Genomic DNA, 16,141 nt, shown 5'->3' with positions numbered 1-16,141 from the left:
TCTCACGCATGCGCATGCGCGCTGGCGCCGAGCCCTCGCCGCCCCCCGTGACGTCGCCAGGCGCAGCCGTGCTCCCTCCCGGCCGTTTCCTCCGGCGGCCGCGGCGCATGCGCGGCAGCCACCGCCCCTCCCGGACGGGCTCCGGCCCCGCGCGTCGCTCCGCCCCACCCGCGGCGGCGCCTGCGCGGAGGGCGCCGTCGGTGCGTGGCGTGCGGAGCGGTGGGGGCGGGTGGGGGCGGGGCGGGTATATATAGTGCGCGGCCGGGGCGGCGGCCTCCCCCTTGTCCCCCGGCCGCCGTCGGAGCTGTGTGCGCAGTGCGTGTGCTCCGGACACCCGGACACGCCGGCCCGGCCCCGCCGCACCATTTATTACTAAAAATATAAAAAAGCCAAAAAAAATCCAAAAATCCTAAAAAACCTTTTAAAAAAAAAAAACCTTCCCTCTTCCCGTCAACCTTCTGCAACAGGCCGGTTTGATATAAAATAACCCGGTGAAGCGAAGCCCCCGGACCCGGCGCAGCCGAGAGGAGACACAGAGCGAGACCGACCCCCGCCGAGCCCAGCAGCAGCCGCAGCCACCTCCGCCAGGCCCGGCACGGAGTGAGCCAGACCCTCCCGCCCCTTCCACCCGCCGCCGCGCACCCGCCGCCCGCAGCCGTTGACTTTCGAATCCGCCTTCCCTGCGCCGCCACCGCCGGCCCCTGCCCGCACGGACCGCCGGGCCGCCGCGGCCTCCTCGCCTCGTCAGCGCCCCCCCCTTGCCCTCCCGCGCCGGGAGACGGCGGCAGGATGAACCCCAGCGCCCCCAGCTACCCCATGGCCTCCCTCTACGTGGGGGACTTGCACCCCGACGTGACGGAGGCCATGCTCTACGAGAAGTTCAGCCCTGCCGGGCCCATCCTTTCCATCCGCGTCTGCAGGGACATGATCACCCGCCGGTCGCTCGGCTACGCCTATGTCAACTTCCAGCAGCCCGCCGACGGTAAGCGGCCGAGGGGGTGGAGGGGGTAGGGGCGCAGCGGGGATCGGCGGGCGAGGAGGCCTGAGGGGAGAGCCGGGGCGGTCGCCGGTGGAGGAGCCATGTTTCTCCCCCGCCCCCACCAGCGCTCGGGCGGCCGCCCCCCCCTCCTCCCTCCCCGCCCCGCATCCATTTTCCCCGCCCGGGCGCTGCCGGGGCCGGTGGCGGTGCTGCCGGGGCGCGGGGGAACTTGGCGCCGCGCGGGGGGAAGTTGGCGGCGGGGCCGCCGCTGCTGCTGACACGCGGCCTGGGGCCGCCCGCGCCTCGTGGCGGCGGCGGGCCGGGGGGGGCGGGGAGGCGGGAACCGAAAGCCGACGGGAGGCCTCGGCGACGTGCGGGGAAGGACCCGGCTCCCCCCCACCCCCCCCACGCCCGAAAGAAAGCCTGGGGCCGGGCGGAGCTGCCCGGGGCGGGCGTCTGGGCGGGGAGGGGATGTGTGCGTGTGCGAGCGGCTCTTCCACAGGCTGGCACCTCCGTGCGCCGCTCCATCGGGGATGCGAGGTGAGGGCTAGCTTGAAGGAAGCATCATAGTCATTAGCCCCTTTTAATGACTACGCAGGAGCTGGGTGTGTGTGCGTGATTAAGAGACCAAAAGAAGGAAGTAGGACGTACGAGGGGGTGGCCTGGTAGCTTTATGGACGTCCAGTCACAGCACAGGCCAAAGCGTAACAAGTTAAAACACCATGGCAGGTGTGTCACGGGTAGGGGAGGGGGATGAAACTACTTGGACCTCCTTTGCTCGCTTTTCATGTACCAAGTGGTGTTCTGATCCATTTCTCTGCGGTAAACTCTCTGACATTGTGCTTCTCAAGCTGTGTTTTTATTAAACTTGCTCTACACAACGTGTTGCTGGTTCTCGAAAGTTACATCAGTAAAATAACTTTGCGTGTAGTTTTGGTCATGTTTGTGCTAAGTTTAGCAAACCAGCTTGTTCATTTGGAGACCATTTCAGTAAAAAGAACCAAATGTGACTCGTTCTAAGTTTTTTGAAGTCAAATTTAAAGAAAAAAATCATCCAGCTGAACATAACTGAAAAGGTTGCTTTCAAGTACAGCTAAGTAATCAGCTTTCTATTGTAATGGTTTTATTTTCAAGCATATGAAAGTGAGAGATTTAAGTTACAAACTTTTCAGACAATTAGGTTAACTGGCTTTGACAATTGGCTTTAGGATATGGCCATTATCAGATCAGGCTTTGGTGTTCCGATGATATCTATATGTAAGTAGTAAAAGTTACTGCCTCATCTTTTTAATGGGCAGATATTTCACCTGTTATCAGCTCTCACTTCAGAGAGCTTTTAATCTTTTCAGCCATTGTTTAGGATGAGATTATTTTAATGCTTGTTTTAACATACTTTGCTTTCATTCAGTAAAAACTTATGGTGCAAGTTTATTTTCGACATGAAAAGTAAGGGGTTAGAGCACAGTTCAGTACCATGATGTGATTATGTCAAGGCAGAAGTTAAAGGTAATTTAAATGTTTCTCCTCCTTAGTAATGAGAGAATTCTGTGAGCACTGGCTTTACCATTGTCATTAGTTGAGCAACCTGTTCAGTGTTTTGTGACTTAGTTTGTAATTTGTAAAGCAGTAGAACAAATACAACTTTTTCACCTGAGCAATGCTTGCTTTCAGAGTTTGAAAATGTGCTGCTTTGAAAATGCTGTACTCTAAATGTTACAAGTATTTTCAGATTTTGGGAAGTACATATTTGATTCTACACCTAGTCAAGTTGAGAGCTGAAACTATTTCTCATCTGTCTCAAACTTGCATCCAGCACATATCTGGAAGCACTTTTTACAAAGACACTGAAATTGTTTTGTTTAATTATACTTTTGCAGCATTTTAAGAATTTGCTGTACTTGGTGAACACCCGTAAAGCATTTGCTGATGTTTCTTTTTCATAGATTGTTCTTTCCATTTACTGAAACCTTGAAATAGGAGTTCTGAGGGTGAATGGTTATTCTTATAGTAACATTGATTTAATTTTGATTCCAAACTAGCTTCCTGGTCTTGGCTTAGCCTAATCCTGAGCTGCCTTTCAGACTGTGCTTACTAAACAGCAATAACAACTATCTCCAGTTTTGAAAATGCCTTTGAAGATGCATTTAACCTCACCAGCTGTCTGTAAACTAGGGATTTCAAAGCTTTTCCAGAACCAAATTAGGCCTGATGACACATTTGTGAGGTATGCACCCACTTCATAGTTGTGACTTTTCTGAATTTGAGTCATAGTCCAAAGGAAAACCCAGGCAGTCTTGCTTAATCATATAGCTAAGAAATATTCTGAAGTAATTTTAAACAGCACTTCTTCTCTCTTCAAGTTTTTGAGTGGTTATGTTTTCAGGTTTATTATTTTATAGCTATTGCTGAGCACGTTTATCACAGTTTAGTGTCAAGTAAATTTTTACTGAAGTGGACTGTCCAGTTGCTCACTACTGAGAGGGGGACTGGTGACTCATTCAATAAAAGCTCCAGCAGAATCAGCAAAAGTACAGCAAGAGTAGGTGTGTCCACTTGGTAACAAGTTAACTGCTGAATGGAATTGCCTCCCGCAAACTTGCAGCAGCCTTTTAGGGCTGAAATACAATGAAAGTAAGCCAGCTTAACTAGTTGTGAAGTTTAATGAGTGGCATGTAACCAATTGCAGAGGTATTCTAGCAATGATTTAAAATCCATTGTGTAATGACTGTGGTGTTGGTTAAGCAGAAATCTTTAAATTTCTTGTAATTCTGCTGTACTTCCTGTATTTCCATACCCATAGAAGAGAAGAGCTGTTAAAAACTTGCCACACTGTCCCTGTCTTTGTGGAGAAATTGCGTTGGTCTAAGAGAAGTGTTCAATATTAGTTGAAAGTGGTAATGTTGGCTAAGGCTGGTGTGGACCTACTTTGAGTCAGATGTTTGGGAAATGTGTCCAGGAACATGCATTTTTGAGGAGTGTCAGGATTATTCTAGAAGCAATTAGCATTAATTAGAAAAGCTTCTTTTCTAGTAAGGAAAGCCCTGTTACCACTTCTGGAAATAATGAACTGTTTGTTGTTGGCACTTCTGCTGGTAGTAATAATTCTAATGACTTCCAGGGCAACACTGAAGCATTAGATGTTTCTGCCATGGTCACTCTGATACTTAATTTTTTCAAATTTTTCTGTTATAATAAGAAGCCTCCTAATGCTTTTTGTTCCTTATTGTCAGTATCTAGGTTGTCTTTTCTTTCCTGCTTAATTTATATTAAAGTTCTTGAAAGCTTTGTTAGCTTAATTAAAACACAGTGCTTATTTTTTGTGGCTTCAGTTTAAATCAGTTGTTGACTTGCTTCTGTCGTGTGGTTATGGTAATAGTATCAGTAGATTATTTTTTTTAAATATTAGATATCTGTCTCGTTAACTTCTGCAGGTGGCTTTCAGAGGATATAATCTTCATATTCACTTGGAATCTGAAAACATGGCAAGAAAGGACATAAAACATGGTGTACCAGCTGAACCAGAGGCTGATTGCAAATTTTCTTTGGCTGTGGTATCCCATACATAGCTAAAGATAAAAACAGCACATAAAGAACAAAAACATAAGAGTTTTGTAACTGGACCTTGGTCCTTCTCCTGAGAAAAACAATTAACTGACATGGTTACTGTTTTTAAACTAATACTGAAACAAAATCAATCCTGTTAACATCACATTGGTCTCCTATATTCAGACTGCAAGGAAGTTGTTAGTATCAGTGAGTGTGACTTTGGCTATTTATTGGGACTTCTTTTAGTGCTCTTTCATATGTAGAGGAATGAGGACAAAAAAGCTAATGTAGAAAGTTGCAAAATATGTCTGCCACACTTGGGAATTGTTGCTCCTTATTGCTTTAATAACTTGACTTAAAACATCACAGACGTGTCTTGTTGCTTTGAAGAGGTATATGAGAACTGAAGAAGTCTTGGTACTTCCCTATCTAAATACAGAGATCTTAAATTCAGGCTTTGAAAAGTCAGTTACAGTGTTCTACTGGAAAAACTGCTCCATCCCAGTAACAAAACCTAGTTTATGTTCCTTCATTTTGCTCTTTTAATAGTTGCTCTTTGAGTTTGTATGTGAGCACTGTGAGCATTTTATATATATATAGATTTAAGATTTTAAAAATAAGTATTAGTTTTAAATCTGCTTGAGCTATCCCTTGCCCAGAAATCCATCACAGGTGTTTTTTGCCATTAAGGAAGGAATTGTGTGTAGCATCTGCCCAAACCAGGCTTGAAGTCCACCTGGAAAAGAAATTCCATTAGTTTAGGGGTATTGGTGATTTAGGAGTTGGCATGTTCATGTTTGCAAAAGCCTATGTATAGGTATAAGCTGTGCCCCTAAAAACATTTCTATTGATAGAGTGTACATCTGTGTGGTGTGGGACTGGCCAGCTGATTTCCACAATTTAAGACTTTTGCTCCTGGGGAACAGGTTGTTGTTGCCATCACTTGAGTGTCTTCTCTCACTGTACCGTCTTTTCATAGTGCTGTCAATCCTGGAGTTTGTTCAGCTGACTTGTGCTCCTTCCTGTCTCCTAAGTGCTGCTGAGTTTTTGTCAGTTTTTACTTGAATAAAAGTGGAGTTTATTTACGTTCTAGGTTTGAGTTTGCGTCTTGGTGGTGGTGCTGGACTTTAAAAGAAAAGTCTGAAGAAATTGTTGTTTCAGTGCTGTTTATGTGCTCATGAAGGTAACTAACATTTCCTACTGATTCCATGATGTCTTTCCAGCTGAACGAGCTTTGGATACCATGAACTTCGATGTCATAAAAGGCAAACCAGTGCGCATCATGTGGTCTCAGCGCGATCCATCTCTACGCAAAAGTGGTGTAGGAAACATCTTCATCAAGAACTTGGACAAATCAATTGATAACAAAGCTTTGTATGACACATTTTCTGCTTTTGGAAACATCCTATCTTGTAAGGTTAGTGGACGACTATTTGTGCATTTCATGTTTTGACACAAGAAATGTGTTTATGCTGGAAACCTTCCATGGGTATTACAAGAGGGTTTTTCTTTAATAGGTGGTATGCGATGAAAATGGATCCAAGGGTTATGGATTTGTACATTTTGAGACACAAGAAGCTGCAGAAAGAGCTATTGAAAAAATGAATGGTATGCTGCTTAATGACCGCAAAGTGTAAGTACATAAACACATAGGTGGAGATCAGCACTGACAGAATTTCATTTTATAGTGGACAGATACTTAAAGCTTACCTAGAAGAAATGTTTTTTAATTTTAAAGGTGATGAAGAATTTTAAGGCTGAGAATCACCTAAACTAAAGGCAGAATAAGTTCAGAAAAGGCTAATAATGGATGCTGGAGGAAAAAATGTATTTGTTATCCTACAAGCCAATGCTGTAATGAGAATTTGGGTACTTATCTAGTTTTGTTGTATTACTGGTCAGAGATAAAATACAATCCATCAGCTATTCTGACTAATATTTCCTTTTTAAAAGCTGGGATAGGTACATTGTCCATTTTTTGGATGAAACTTGAAGCCCAAGAGTTACTCAGTCCTAGCAGTGGCAGATTGCACTGATGTTTTTACATGAATGGCTGTTAATAGGCATTTTTAGGAAACAGGAGAGGAAACTAGAACTTAGAGAAATGTGTTTTAAATATTATCACTGTTCTATACTGTAGGAAGAAAGTTCTTTGGTTACTTGGTGGTATCTAGACTTAAGAGGGGAGGTGAGTGGATCAAGTGTGCCTCAGAGCTGTGCCTAAGGGATCGTTATGGTATTTGGTTTAGTGGCAAAAAAACCCTCTTTCAGTACTTGAAAGGGTTTGTAAAAAAAGATAAATTAGCATCAACTTGGATTAGTATGGATTATTTTTACATGGCAAGATGGATGGATCAAAACATACAGGGAGAAGATACGTTTTAAAACTTAAGTTTTCCTGCTTGTTCTGTGCTTGCCTGTCATACTGTGGATGTTTTATTCAGCTTCCATCTGTATTTTAAAATCTTTTTAAATTAGTGAAGAAAGGTCAGGATGTAGTCATAAAAGTACATGATTTACATTAACTTGGTTTGGAAAAATAATGAGAATAAACTTTGCTTTGAATTTCTATTCAGGGTAGGTTTTCGAAAGTGAGTTAAAGCACTCACTATCAAAGTTTACTGAATCCTTGGTTACTGTAAATCAGGTGAAGTTGTTGAAAGTCTGAGTGTTACTGTTAGCCACTCTATTTGGCTTGTCAGATTTGGAACTGTAAAGTTAGACAATCTAATAAAATTTGACAGCATAAATTCACTAGAGTCAGAAATCAGTGTTAGCCATGTAGTGTCTGTACTAAGGCAGTTCCTTAGGTCACAGTGTTCTTTTCAGCTTGTGTTCCTTCTCTGATAGTATGATCTGACCTTTGATGTTCCCAGTCAATTTGCAATGGTATTTGACTGAAGACCAAGCTGAACTGTTTTTTTCTCTGATAAAAAAAAAGCCACTGCAAAAAAACCCAAATCAACCAAAAGTCTTGCTTTGACATAAGCTGGAAAGGTTTGTGAAGGAGGTTAGTTAAATATCTCTTGCTTGAAAAGAGGATCAAAGAATGGTAACTGCTTTAAGGCTGCCACATTTTTAGTGTGACAGGAACGGAGCTGATATCTAGAATATCTGTTATCACTTTACCTAGTGGCTAAAGCCATTGTCCGGAGCCATTAAAGGTTAAAGGTGTTAAAGGTTGTTTTATAGGAGTGAATAATCTTGCCAGTGGCTTAAAAGTGTTTTTGTCCTAGTAGCTATGATAAGCACACTGATGTAGCAAAGAATAGTGAAATTGTGCTTCTGATGAACTTTTACTGTAAATATTTTATCTGAAGAATTTCATGCCTATAAAGGTGCCAGAGTATGAAAGTAAATTTTTAAACCTTGATAGACTTGATTTAATCTACATTATTCTGTTCTTCTGCAACTAGATTTGTTGGAAGGTTTAAATCCCGCAAGGAACGTGAGGCAGAGCTTGGAGCCAGAGCAAAGGAATTCACCAATGTTTACATCAAGAATTTTGGAGAAGACATGGATGATGAGAGACTTAAGGAACTCTTTGGCAAGTTTGGTAATGTCTTAAAGTTTAAGTCTATGCAAACATGGGTGACCTTTAGTTTACTTATATCTCACCTGTGCAATGCCTTAATAAGACAAGGGATCAGCTGGCTGATGTTGATTTTAAAAAAAATCTCAAAAGGTACTGAAAAGGTAATATTTTTTTGCAAAAATTTTTGAAGTTGCAAATATAAATGCTTTCTGGTTTAGTAGAGATTGGTGTTATTCCCTACAAAGATACATGATAAATGATTTTGCTGTTGGTTTCATTGACTTGTCTTGTCTTGGAGCATTTCTCCTGTCATTATTGAGCTGCATTGGAGTAGTTGACCTAATATGAAATTAAAAGGAATTTTTCTGTTGTTAAGCTGTTGGTGTCATGATCTTAAGTTATGCATAGGGCAAAATTATGACAGGCCCATGTTGATGATCTAGTAAGATATGTGTCACCACTGAAACAGGAAATGACAAAGTTCTTTCTTCAGCTGCAGGTTCTTACACTGGTTTGTAGGGCACAGCTACTTTATTTTCAGCTTTATTTACTTTCTTCTGTGCCTTTGCTGATCTCCAGTGGATAACACGTAGAGCAAGACAAAGCTTTGTGTATGAGATAATCTAGAGCAGCTCTAAGCAGCATTTATAGGAAATTCCACAACTGAAGCTGAAACAGTAGTGGACTTAGCTGCCAATATCTGTTTCAACCGAGTCTCTGCGCTGCATTTTTGCAAAGGTTTGGAATTGCTAAACTGCAGTGGCTTTTCACTGGGATAAATGGATAAGCACATACTTAATAGAAAGGCCTCCTGTCCAGTTTTCAAAACTGTACTTTTAAAAAAGTGCCTGTTTCAAAGGATGGAAGCAGTAATGCTTTTTTAATGTTGTAATTTTTAAGGAGAAAAACAATTTAATTCACTTTGAGGTGAATTCCCTCCCCATTTGTTTGAAAATATGGTAGGGAAGAAATTCAGCATGACTTAAGTATTGTTGAAGTTAAGCATTGGAGTAAGTAGCAATTTTGTATTAATGGATAATGTTTACTAGATACTGTTAATAGGTGCAGGAAGCCTTTGTATTACAGGTGAAGCAAGTTAAAAATGGGGACTTTTAAACAGCCTGTTCAAAACAGGAGTAGAATGTACTCTGTATAGGAAGCATAAGTATTTCATTCTCTTTTTAGGTCCTGCCCTAAGTGTGAAAGTCATGACTGATGAGAGTGGGAAATCCAAAGGCTTTGGCTTCGTTAGTTTTGAAAGACATGAAGATGCCCAAAAAGTAAGCCTTCAGACTTATTTTTTAAGGAATTCTGTGACTGAGAACCAAATCATACGTTTCACGGAGTGTTTTGAAATCTTGTGAATTCACTAAGGGATTTTAATTGGCCAAGGACACTGGAAAAGCAGGCGTCTGTTTCCTAAATGACTTGGCATCATTTCTGTCATTTAGAATGTTTTCTTGCAGGCAAATGCCAGTTGATTTGAAGAGCCTATTGAGTCAAGGTACTCTTGAGACAGCCAGAACTAGTCTAAAAATGGGGAGTCTTATAGGTTTTATATAATAACCTGTTGTAGTTGGAGTTAAGGGTCTCATTGAGATTTGGATGCATCCCTCGTGCAACATACAAGCATCAAAGGTGATTACATCTCCCCCAAACCCAGGTGAATCATCGGATCCAGCTTGGTTGCACAGAACATTTGTGCAAGGCAGAAAGGATTGTGTTTTCAAACTTCAGGGCTATAAAGTCAGCAGGAAAGCTGTTAATTTTATGGACTGTGTTTGTCACAGCTGTAAGAAAATAGTCCTAGAGCCTTTGATACTGCTTTTACTCTGAAGAGTAAACTTGGAAAGAAGGGTCCTTTTAGTTCATGCTGTATGCCTATGGCATGCCAGTATGCTGTATAACTTAATTCTTTGTCAGCTGATAGACAGCTTTGATGTATCAGTTGACTGGCAGTAGGTTCATAGCATCATCAGAAAAACTCAGAACAGATCAGGGCAACAAAGTTTCCTTTTCAAAAGGCATTTCAGTGATTTGTCAGTAGTGCAAGTGTACAAGCAAGAGAGTAGGACAAATCAGATCTGTCTTGCATACATTCACTGATGCACTGATGTTTATCTTACAGTGGTCAGAATCACACGTTGGGTGTTTAAAGTAACATAGCATTCTGATACCTCAGTAAATAAGTATTTAATGGCTTTGATCACAAAGGTGTGCAATAAACTAGTGACTTCTGATTTAAAACTATTGAATAAATTTGTGTTTTCACATGTTAATAGTTAACAGCATAAAGGAAGAAAGCTAATATTTTCATACATTTTAATTTCCTTAATTGAATGCTAAAAAAGAGAAAAATAGTAAGATATATATGCCAGCAGTAGCTTAACATATAATACAGGAAAATCTGGTAGATACTAGACTTTCAGATTTTACTTCTAAATTGAGAAGCCAAGTGTGCTAATTAGAACTTTTTCAGCTTGATTTGGTTTCTTTCCAATGTCTTTAATATGGTAAGGCTGGAGAAATAGTTGGTTTTGTGACTTGATACTTTTTCCTTGTGATTTTTTTTTCTGTAGCTGGACAGAAGCACACTCAGCAATTTTCATTTTACCTTAAGCATGAAGTCTTGGGCTTTTTTATTTGTTAGTGATACTTTAGATGGATTGGCCCTTTTTCTGCAGGCTGTGTAACTTTTTATATTTTAATCTTTTTTTGCATTCCTGAAGAACACTGGGGTACAAAGCACTGCTAACCTTGGTTTTTATTTTTATGAAGGCTGTAGATGAGATGAATGGGAAAGAGCTCAATGGGAAACAAATCTACGTTGGCCGGGCTCAGAAAAAAGTGGAAAGACAGACGGAGCTGAAGCGCAAGTTTGAACAAATGAAGCAGGACAGGATCACCAGATACCAGGTTGAGTTTTAATTCAAGAGGTTACTGACTTTGTTCTACATTATTTTTAGATTTACAGAGACCCCCATTTGCTTTCAGAAATAACTTCACCTTCTTTTTCAGGGTGTAAACCTTTACGTGAAAAATCTTGATGATGGGATCGATGATGAGCGTCTTCGAAAAGAATTCTCCCCATTTGGTACAATCACTAGTGCAAAGGTAAAGTGTATAGACTGCCCTTGTCCTTTCTCTGAAAATGAACAGTGGTCCCTTCACTGACTTCTTTTCACTAACAGTTGTGACCCAGTCACTTGACAGTGCTACTATATACTGTATATGTGGACATATACTTTCTCGATTGTTGAACACCCATGGTTAAATTCATATGGTTGTCCTGTCTTGAAATAGAATACTGATATTAATGTGAGAAAAATGGTATCTTATTGCAGTAACAGGCTCATTAGTATTTCACTGGGATTTTAATCTATATTCAGTACAGCTATTAATTAAGCAATTATAATCCTTTTTATAACTAGAGTAAAACAAACTTGTGGTCTCACAGTAAGCTGAAAAAAGAAACTCCTGTGAGTTGAGTAGATACAACATTCAAACATTCTCTTGTTTTAAAACTAAATTTTGTACTGACAGGTCATGATGGAAGGTGGCCGCAGCAAAGGATTTGGATTTGTATGCTTTTCATCACCAGAAGAAGCCACCAAAGCTGTCACAGAAATGAATGGTAGAATTGTGGCTACTAAACCATTATATGTAGCTCTAGCCCAGCGTAAAGAGGAGCGCCAAGCTCATCTCACCAACCAGTATATGCAGAGAATGGCAACTGTAAGAGCAGTACCTAATCCTGTAATCAACCCTTACCAGCCAGCACCTCCTTCAGGTTACTTCATGGCAGCTATCCCACAGGTGTGTATAGAGGTCACTTACTGAATGTTTTGTGTTGTGGATAAAATCTGTTTAGATTTAACAGTAAATATAACTATTGGTACGTGTCCATATTTTCAGCATTGTAATTTCATATCAGAAAGGTGATGACTGTTCAGTGTGCCCTTCAAAGATAGTTACACAATGGTTTTTCTATTTGACAGACTCAGAACCGTGCTGCATACTATCCTACTAATCAGCTTGCTCAGCTTGCTAGACCTAGTCCTCGCTGGACTGCTCAGGGTGCCAGACCTCATCGTAAGTCACTTGCCTCTTTCCAGTGATTATAGTAAACTCTAGGGCATTTACCTTTGCACTTTTAAATGCATTTTCACACCATGGCAGTGTTCTCTTTGTCATGCTAGTGGTATTGCTTCTGAGCTCTTCTCACCACTCAGCATGTAACTTAATATATTTTCTCTAAAACACAGCATTCCAAAACATGCCTGGTGCTATCCGCCCAGCAGCACCCAGACCACCATTTAATAACATGAGACCAGCTGCACAAGTTCCACGAGTCATGGCAGCACAACGTGTTGGTGAGTTTCATTTATGTAAACCTTAGCTATTAGGCTTCTTTCGTAATTTTGCAGATTCAGAATGACCTCTTAAAGTGGTCACATGCCTCTTAAAGAGGCTCAGTGTCACATGTGGTAACTTTCAATATCACCTTTCTTTTCTGGCTCTTTCTGAGTAAGGTAGTAGCTTCTGGCAGGTCCTTTAAGTAGTGTCCCAGCTAAGACACCTCCTGTTACGGCCCCATCTCTTTAGCATAAAACTTTTATTTTAGTGTGCATTTTAATGCTGGATGATGGCTGCCATTTCTAAACATCGTGGCAATTGGTAATAGTCAGTTGTACTTAACAATACTAAGATGATACAATTTTAGCTGCCTGTATCCTGTATGCAGAATCTGCTCATCACTGAATGAACCAAAATTGATTATAATGGAGTCTTAATTATCTTGGAATATAATTAGGTAGTAATATTTTTTAGCTACTTCATGGAAGTATCTTTTTAAGGATGATTGTAGATACATTGTGCTGAGCAAATCAAGTGTCCTTTGAGGGTAGAATGAAATTCAATTAGTGCCCAGCTAAAATGTATGCTTCCTCACAGATCTTTTTTTCAGTAGCATATAAGAAAAACAATTAATTAGTGAAGTGACTGGAAATATCATGCAGTAAATATTTGAGATTTGAACTTTCAGATGTTATAGTTGGCAGTACTGCTGAGATGAATCTGTAATACAATGCCTAAACCAGATACTCAGTTTGAGCTGCTTTGTTGTTTTTAATTTCTACTGTGTAAATAAAAAAATAACCAAACCACAGTTATTCACTTACAGAATTGTTATTTTTTCAGCTAATACAGGAACACAAACAGTGGGTCCACGTCCTCCAGCAGCAGCCACTGCAGCTACTCCTGCTGTACGCACAGTACCACAGTACAAATATGCTGCAGGTGTTCGTAATCCTCAGCAGCATCTCAATACACAGCCACAAGTTGCTATGCAGCAGGTATGGGATTTTAGGCACCAGTGTGTGCTCTTGGTGGTGGTTTTTTGCAGAGGGAGGTGGTGAAGGGGGGCTGCTTATTATTGAGAGTTGGTTTTGTTACTCTAGAGTTCAGGCTCTGCATTATGGCTGCAGAGTTATAGCCTTGGATTCTTAAGTATATTTCTAGTTCACCTGGGACAGGACATGATCCCCCCCTTACTTCATATTTTCCAGTTGCTTGATAGCCTCAGTGGAGTGGTTGATACTAATCCCCAGCATCACTTAACTAGCACTGTTTGATTCAACTTGTTCAGTTGTAATTTTTCTGGTAGTGTAGGCATTGTTAATGCCAAGTTAGGAAAAATTGAATATTTAAAGCTACACCTAATTATGAACTAGAATTTAATTTTGATTTGGTGTTAAATTAATTTGCAGCCTGCTGTCCATGTGCAAGGTCAGGAACCCTTGACTGCTTCCATGTTGGCTTCTGCCCCTCCACAAGAACAAAAGCAGATGTTAGGTATGTACACAATACCTTTCTGTATACCTTGTGGAAGAAGGACAGTCAGTACTCTCTATCATTCTGAAAACACAGAATAAATTGTTTCAGCAGTAGAACAAGGTGTTTGTTTCCCTTTACCCTCAAACCTAGTCTGTGCTTCTCAGATGAGATTTGTCACTAATTTTAACCTTTTCTTCTCTAGGCGAACGTCTATTTCCTCTCATTCAAAGCATGCACCCTACTCTGGCGGGTAAGATCACTGGGATGTTGTTGGAGATTGACAACTCTGAACTCCTCCACATGCTCGAGTCTCCTGAATCTCTTCGTTCGAAGGTAGGGGGATGTTCACTGCCTGTTGGTTTTATCAGCAGTTAAGTCTGCACTGGTTTAAAGGTGTTCATGGTGGCACAGCAATGGTCCAGGGTGAGGAGGTAGAATAGCTTCTTGCAGAGGGTGGCAGTGGCTTACATTAACATGAACTCGAGTTGTGATGTTACCTATTTTTGTTTAACAGTACAAGCAGTGTTTATTTGTATGTATAATTTAAACTGTTTCATTAACTTAAGTATACAGAAATTACTAAGCTTCCTTTTTTTTTTTTTACTTAACAGGTTGATGAAGCTGTAGCCGTACTACAAGCCCACCAAGCTAAAGAGGCTGCTCAAAAGGCAGTTAATAATCCCACTGGGGTTCCAAGTGTTTAGTAAGTAAGTTTTTTGAGCATTGTGGTTTTAAAGATGACTGGGGCAATAGTCCTTAGTCCATGGTCTTATAAATGGGGTGCTTCCAGGCTCTGAATCATTTGTAATGACAGAAAGTAGCATCTCTGGTCACAACTGTAAACAGATTTTGTGTACCAGCCTGTTGGCCAGTTCTGTAGCTCTTTGCTAGCAAATACTACTGGTGTTTTGTCTGGTTCTGTCAAATGCAAATTGTTCATGCTCTTGTGCAAGTAAGCTTGAAACATTGTTCCAACCCTATTTTTCATTAGAAATTGGTATCTTGTTTATACTGTTAATTTGTAGATAGTTGCCAAAACCTAAAATTATACAGTAGTTAAAAACTAAACTTGACTGCACATTCTGGTGAATTTAACTTTGATGTCAATTGAAATACTTATTTTCTTTATTGCCTTCTGTGGTGCTAGTATCTTAATTTTGCATGACAAGAAGAGGCAAAAAGTGGTATCTTTACAATTTTGAAAGGGGAAAAGGAGACTTAGCATTTTCATTTTTGGTCTTTTTGTTTCTGTAACTTTTCTTTTGGAGGTAGAATTTGAGTTGTTTTTTCCAAATTTTTCCATATCTTTCGGTGGTGACAACTTTCACACTGAAGAGCAACAAGTGCTGAATAAGTTGTCTGTCCTAAACTAAGATGCCCAAACTCTGAGACAGTGATGTTTTAGTAACTGGAAATTGAAAAATACTGCTGATATCATTATTCTATGACCCTTGGTATGCTGACCTTAAGAGCAGAGGTGACCTGCAGCCAGCAGAGTTACAGCAAGGAATTATTGTGTGAAGCCATTGCCCAAGGCCATGCTGTGCAGAGTTCTATGTTCAGTTTTGTCTTACTATGAAGTCTGATACTTCACTGCTTGTGAAGAACCTTGGGATGATTGGTACTGTGAAAGCCCAAAGTACTGTTTAGCTTACAGTTGCAGAAAGCTTGTCAGAAAATACACAGTTCTGCTTTAATTTTATAAACAATACTGTTTTTGTTTGCAGAAAGATCCGGGACTACAATCTAGAACTTCGCTTCACCGAAGAAAAAAAAAATCTAAACATGGAAAAACTATTAAATATTGAGAAAAACATTGCAAAATATAAAATAAATAAAAAAAGGAAAGGAAACTTTGAAGCTTATGTACGGAGCAACGCCGGGACTAGTAAAACAAGTGCTAGTCCTAGATTACTTATTGATTTAAAATTTAAAAAAAATAGTAAAATTAAAAAAAAAAACAAATTAATGTTTTATAAACCCGGGGGAAAAGAATTTTCAGCACAGTACAAAAATTTAAAGCATTCCTTTCTTTAATTTTGTAATTCTTTACTGTGGAAAAGCTCAGAATATCACCACTGTTTTAGTTGACAGTGAGAATTGATAGCTGAGCAAAGAAACATAATTTGGATTATAAAATTCTTGGTTTAATAAAAATTCCTTAAACACTGACTTACTTGTGGTCATTTCTTTTGTACAGTGTACATCTGATGAGACTTGACAGTTCAGACTGACAAGTTGGAACC

At 40.6% G+C, this 16,141-nt stretch overlaps 1 protein-coding gene across 3 annotated transcripts; it reads left to right on the top strand.

The window, feature by feature from the left end:
- The first annotated feature begins 237 nt into the window (after positions 1 to 237).
- On the top strand, positions 238 to 16,067 carry PABPC1 (poly(A) binding protein cytoplasmic 1). 3 transcript variants are annotated; one of them, XM_030444080.1, is made up of 15 exons: positions 238 to 982; positions 5,749 to 5,942; positions 6,043 to 6,158; positions 7,942 to 8,081; positions 9,246 to 9,340; positions 10,839 to 10,976; positions 11,079 to 11,174; positions 11,604 to 11,876; positions 12,059 to 12,152; positions 12,326 to 12,433; positions 13,260 to 13,414; positions 13,829 to 13,913; positions 14,098 to 14,228; positions 14,507 to 14,598; positions 15,623 to 16,067. In XM_030444080.1, coding segments are annotated over exons 1-15 (1,911 nt in total). In that variant the 5' UTR covers positions 238 to 789; the 3' UTR covers positions 15,624 to 16,067. The 3 variants fall into 3 exon arrangements, with proteins under 3 accessions (XP_030299940.1, XP_030299942.1, XP_030299941.1); XM_030444082.1 differs by having other exon boundaries at positions 257 to 982; positions 7,942 to 8,072; XM_030444081.1 differs by having other exon boundaries at positions 311 to 982; positions 14,507 to 14,602.
- The last annotated feature ends 74 nt before the right edge of the window (positions 16,068 to 16,141 follow it).

This window comes from Calypte anna, chromosome 2 (assembly GCF_003957555.1).
Source record: "Calypte anna isolate BGI_N300 chromosome 2, bCalAnn1_v1.p, whole genome shotgun sequence".
In the NCBI taxonomy this organism is placed as follows: domain Eukaryota; kingdom Metazoa; phylum Chordata; class Aves; order Apodiformes; family Trochilidae; genus Calypte; species Calypte anna.
This window is presented reverse-complemented; position numbering and strand designations above follow the sequence as displayed.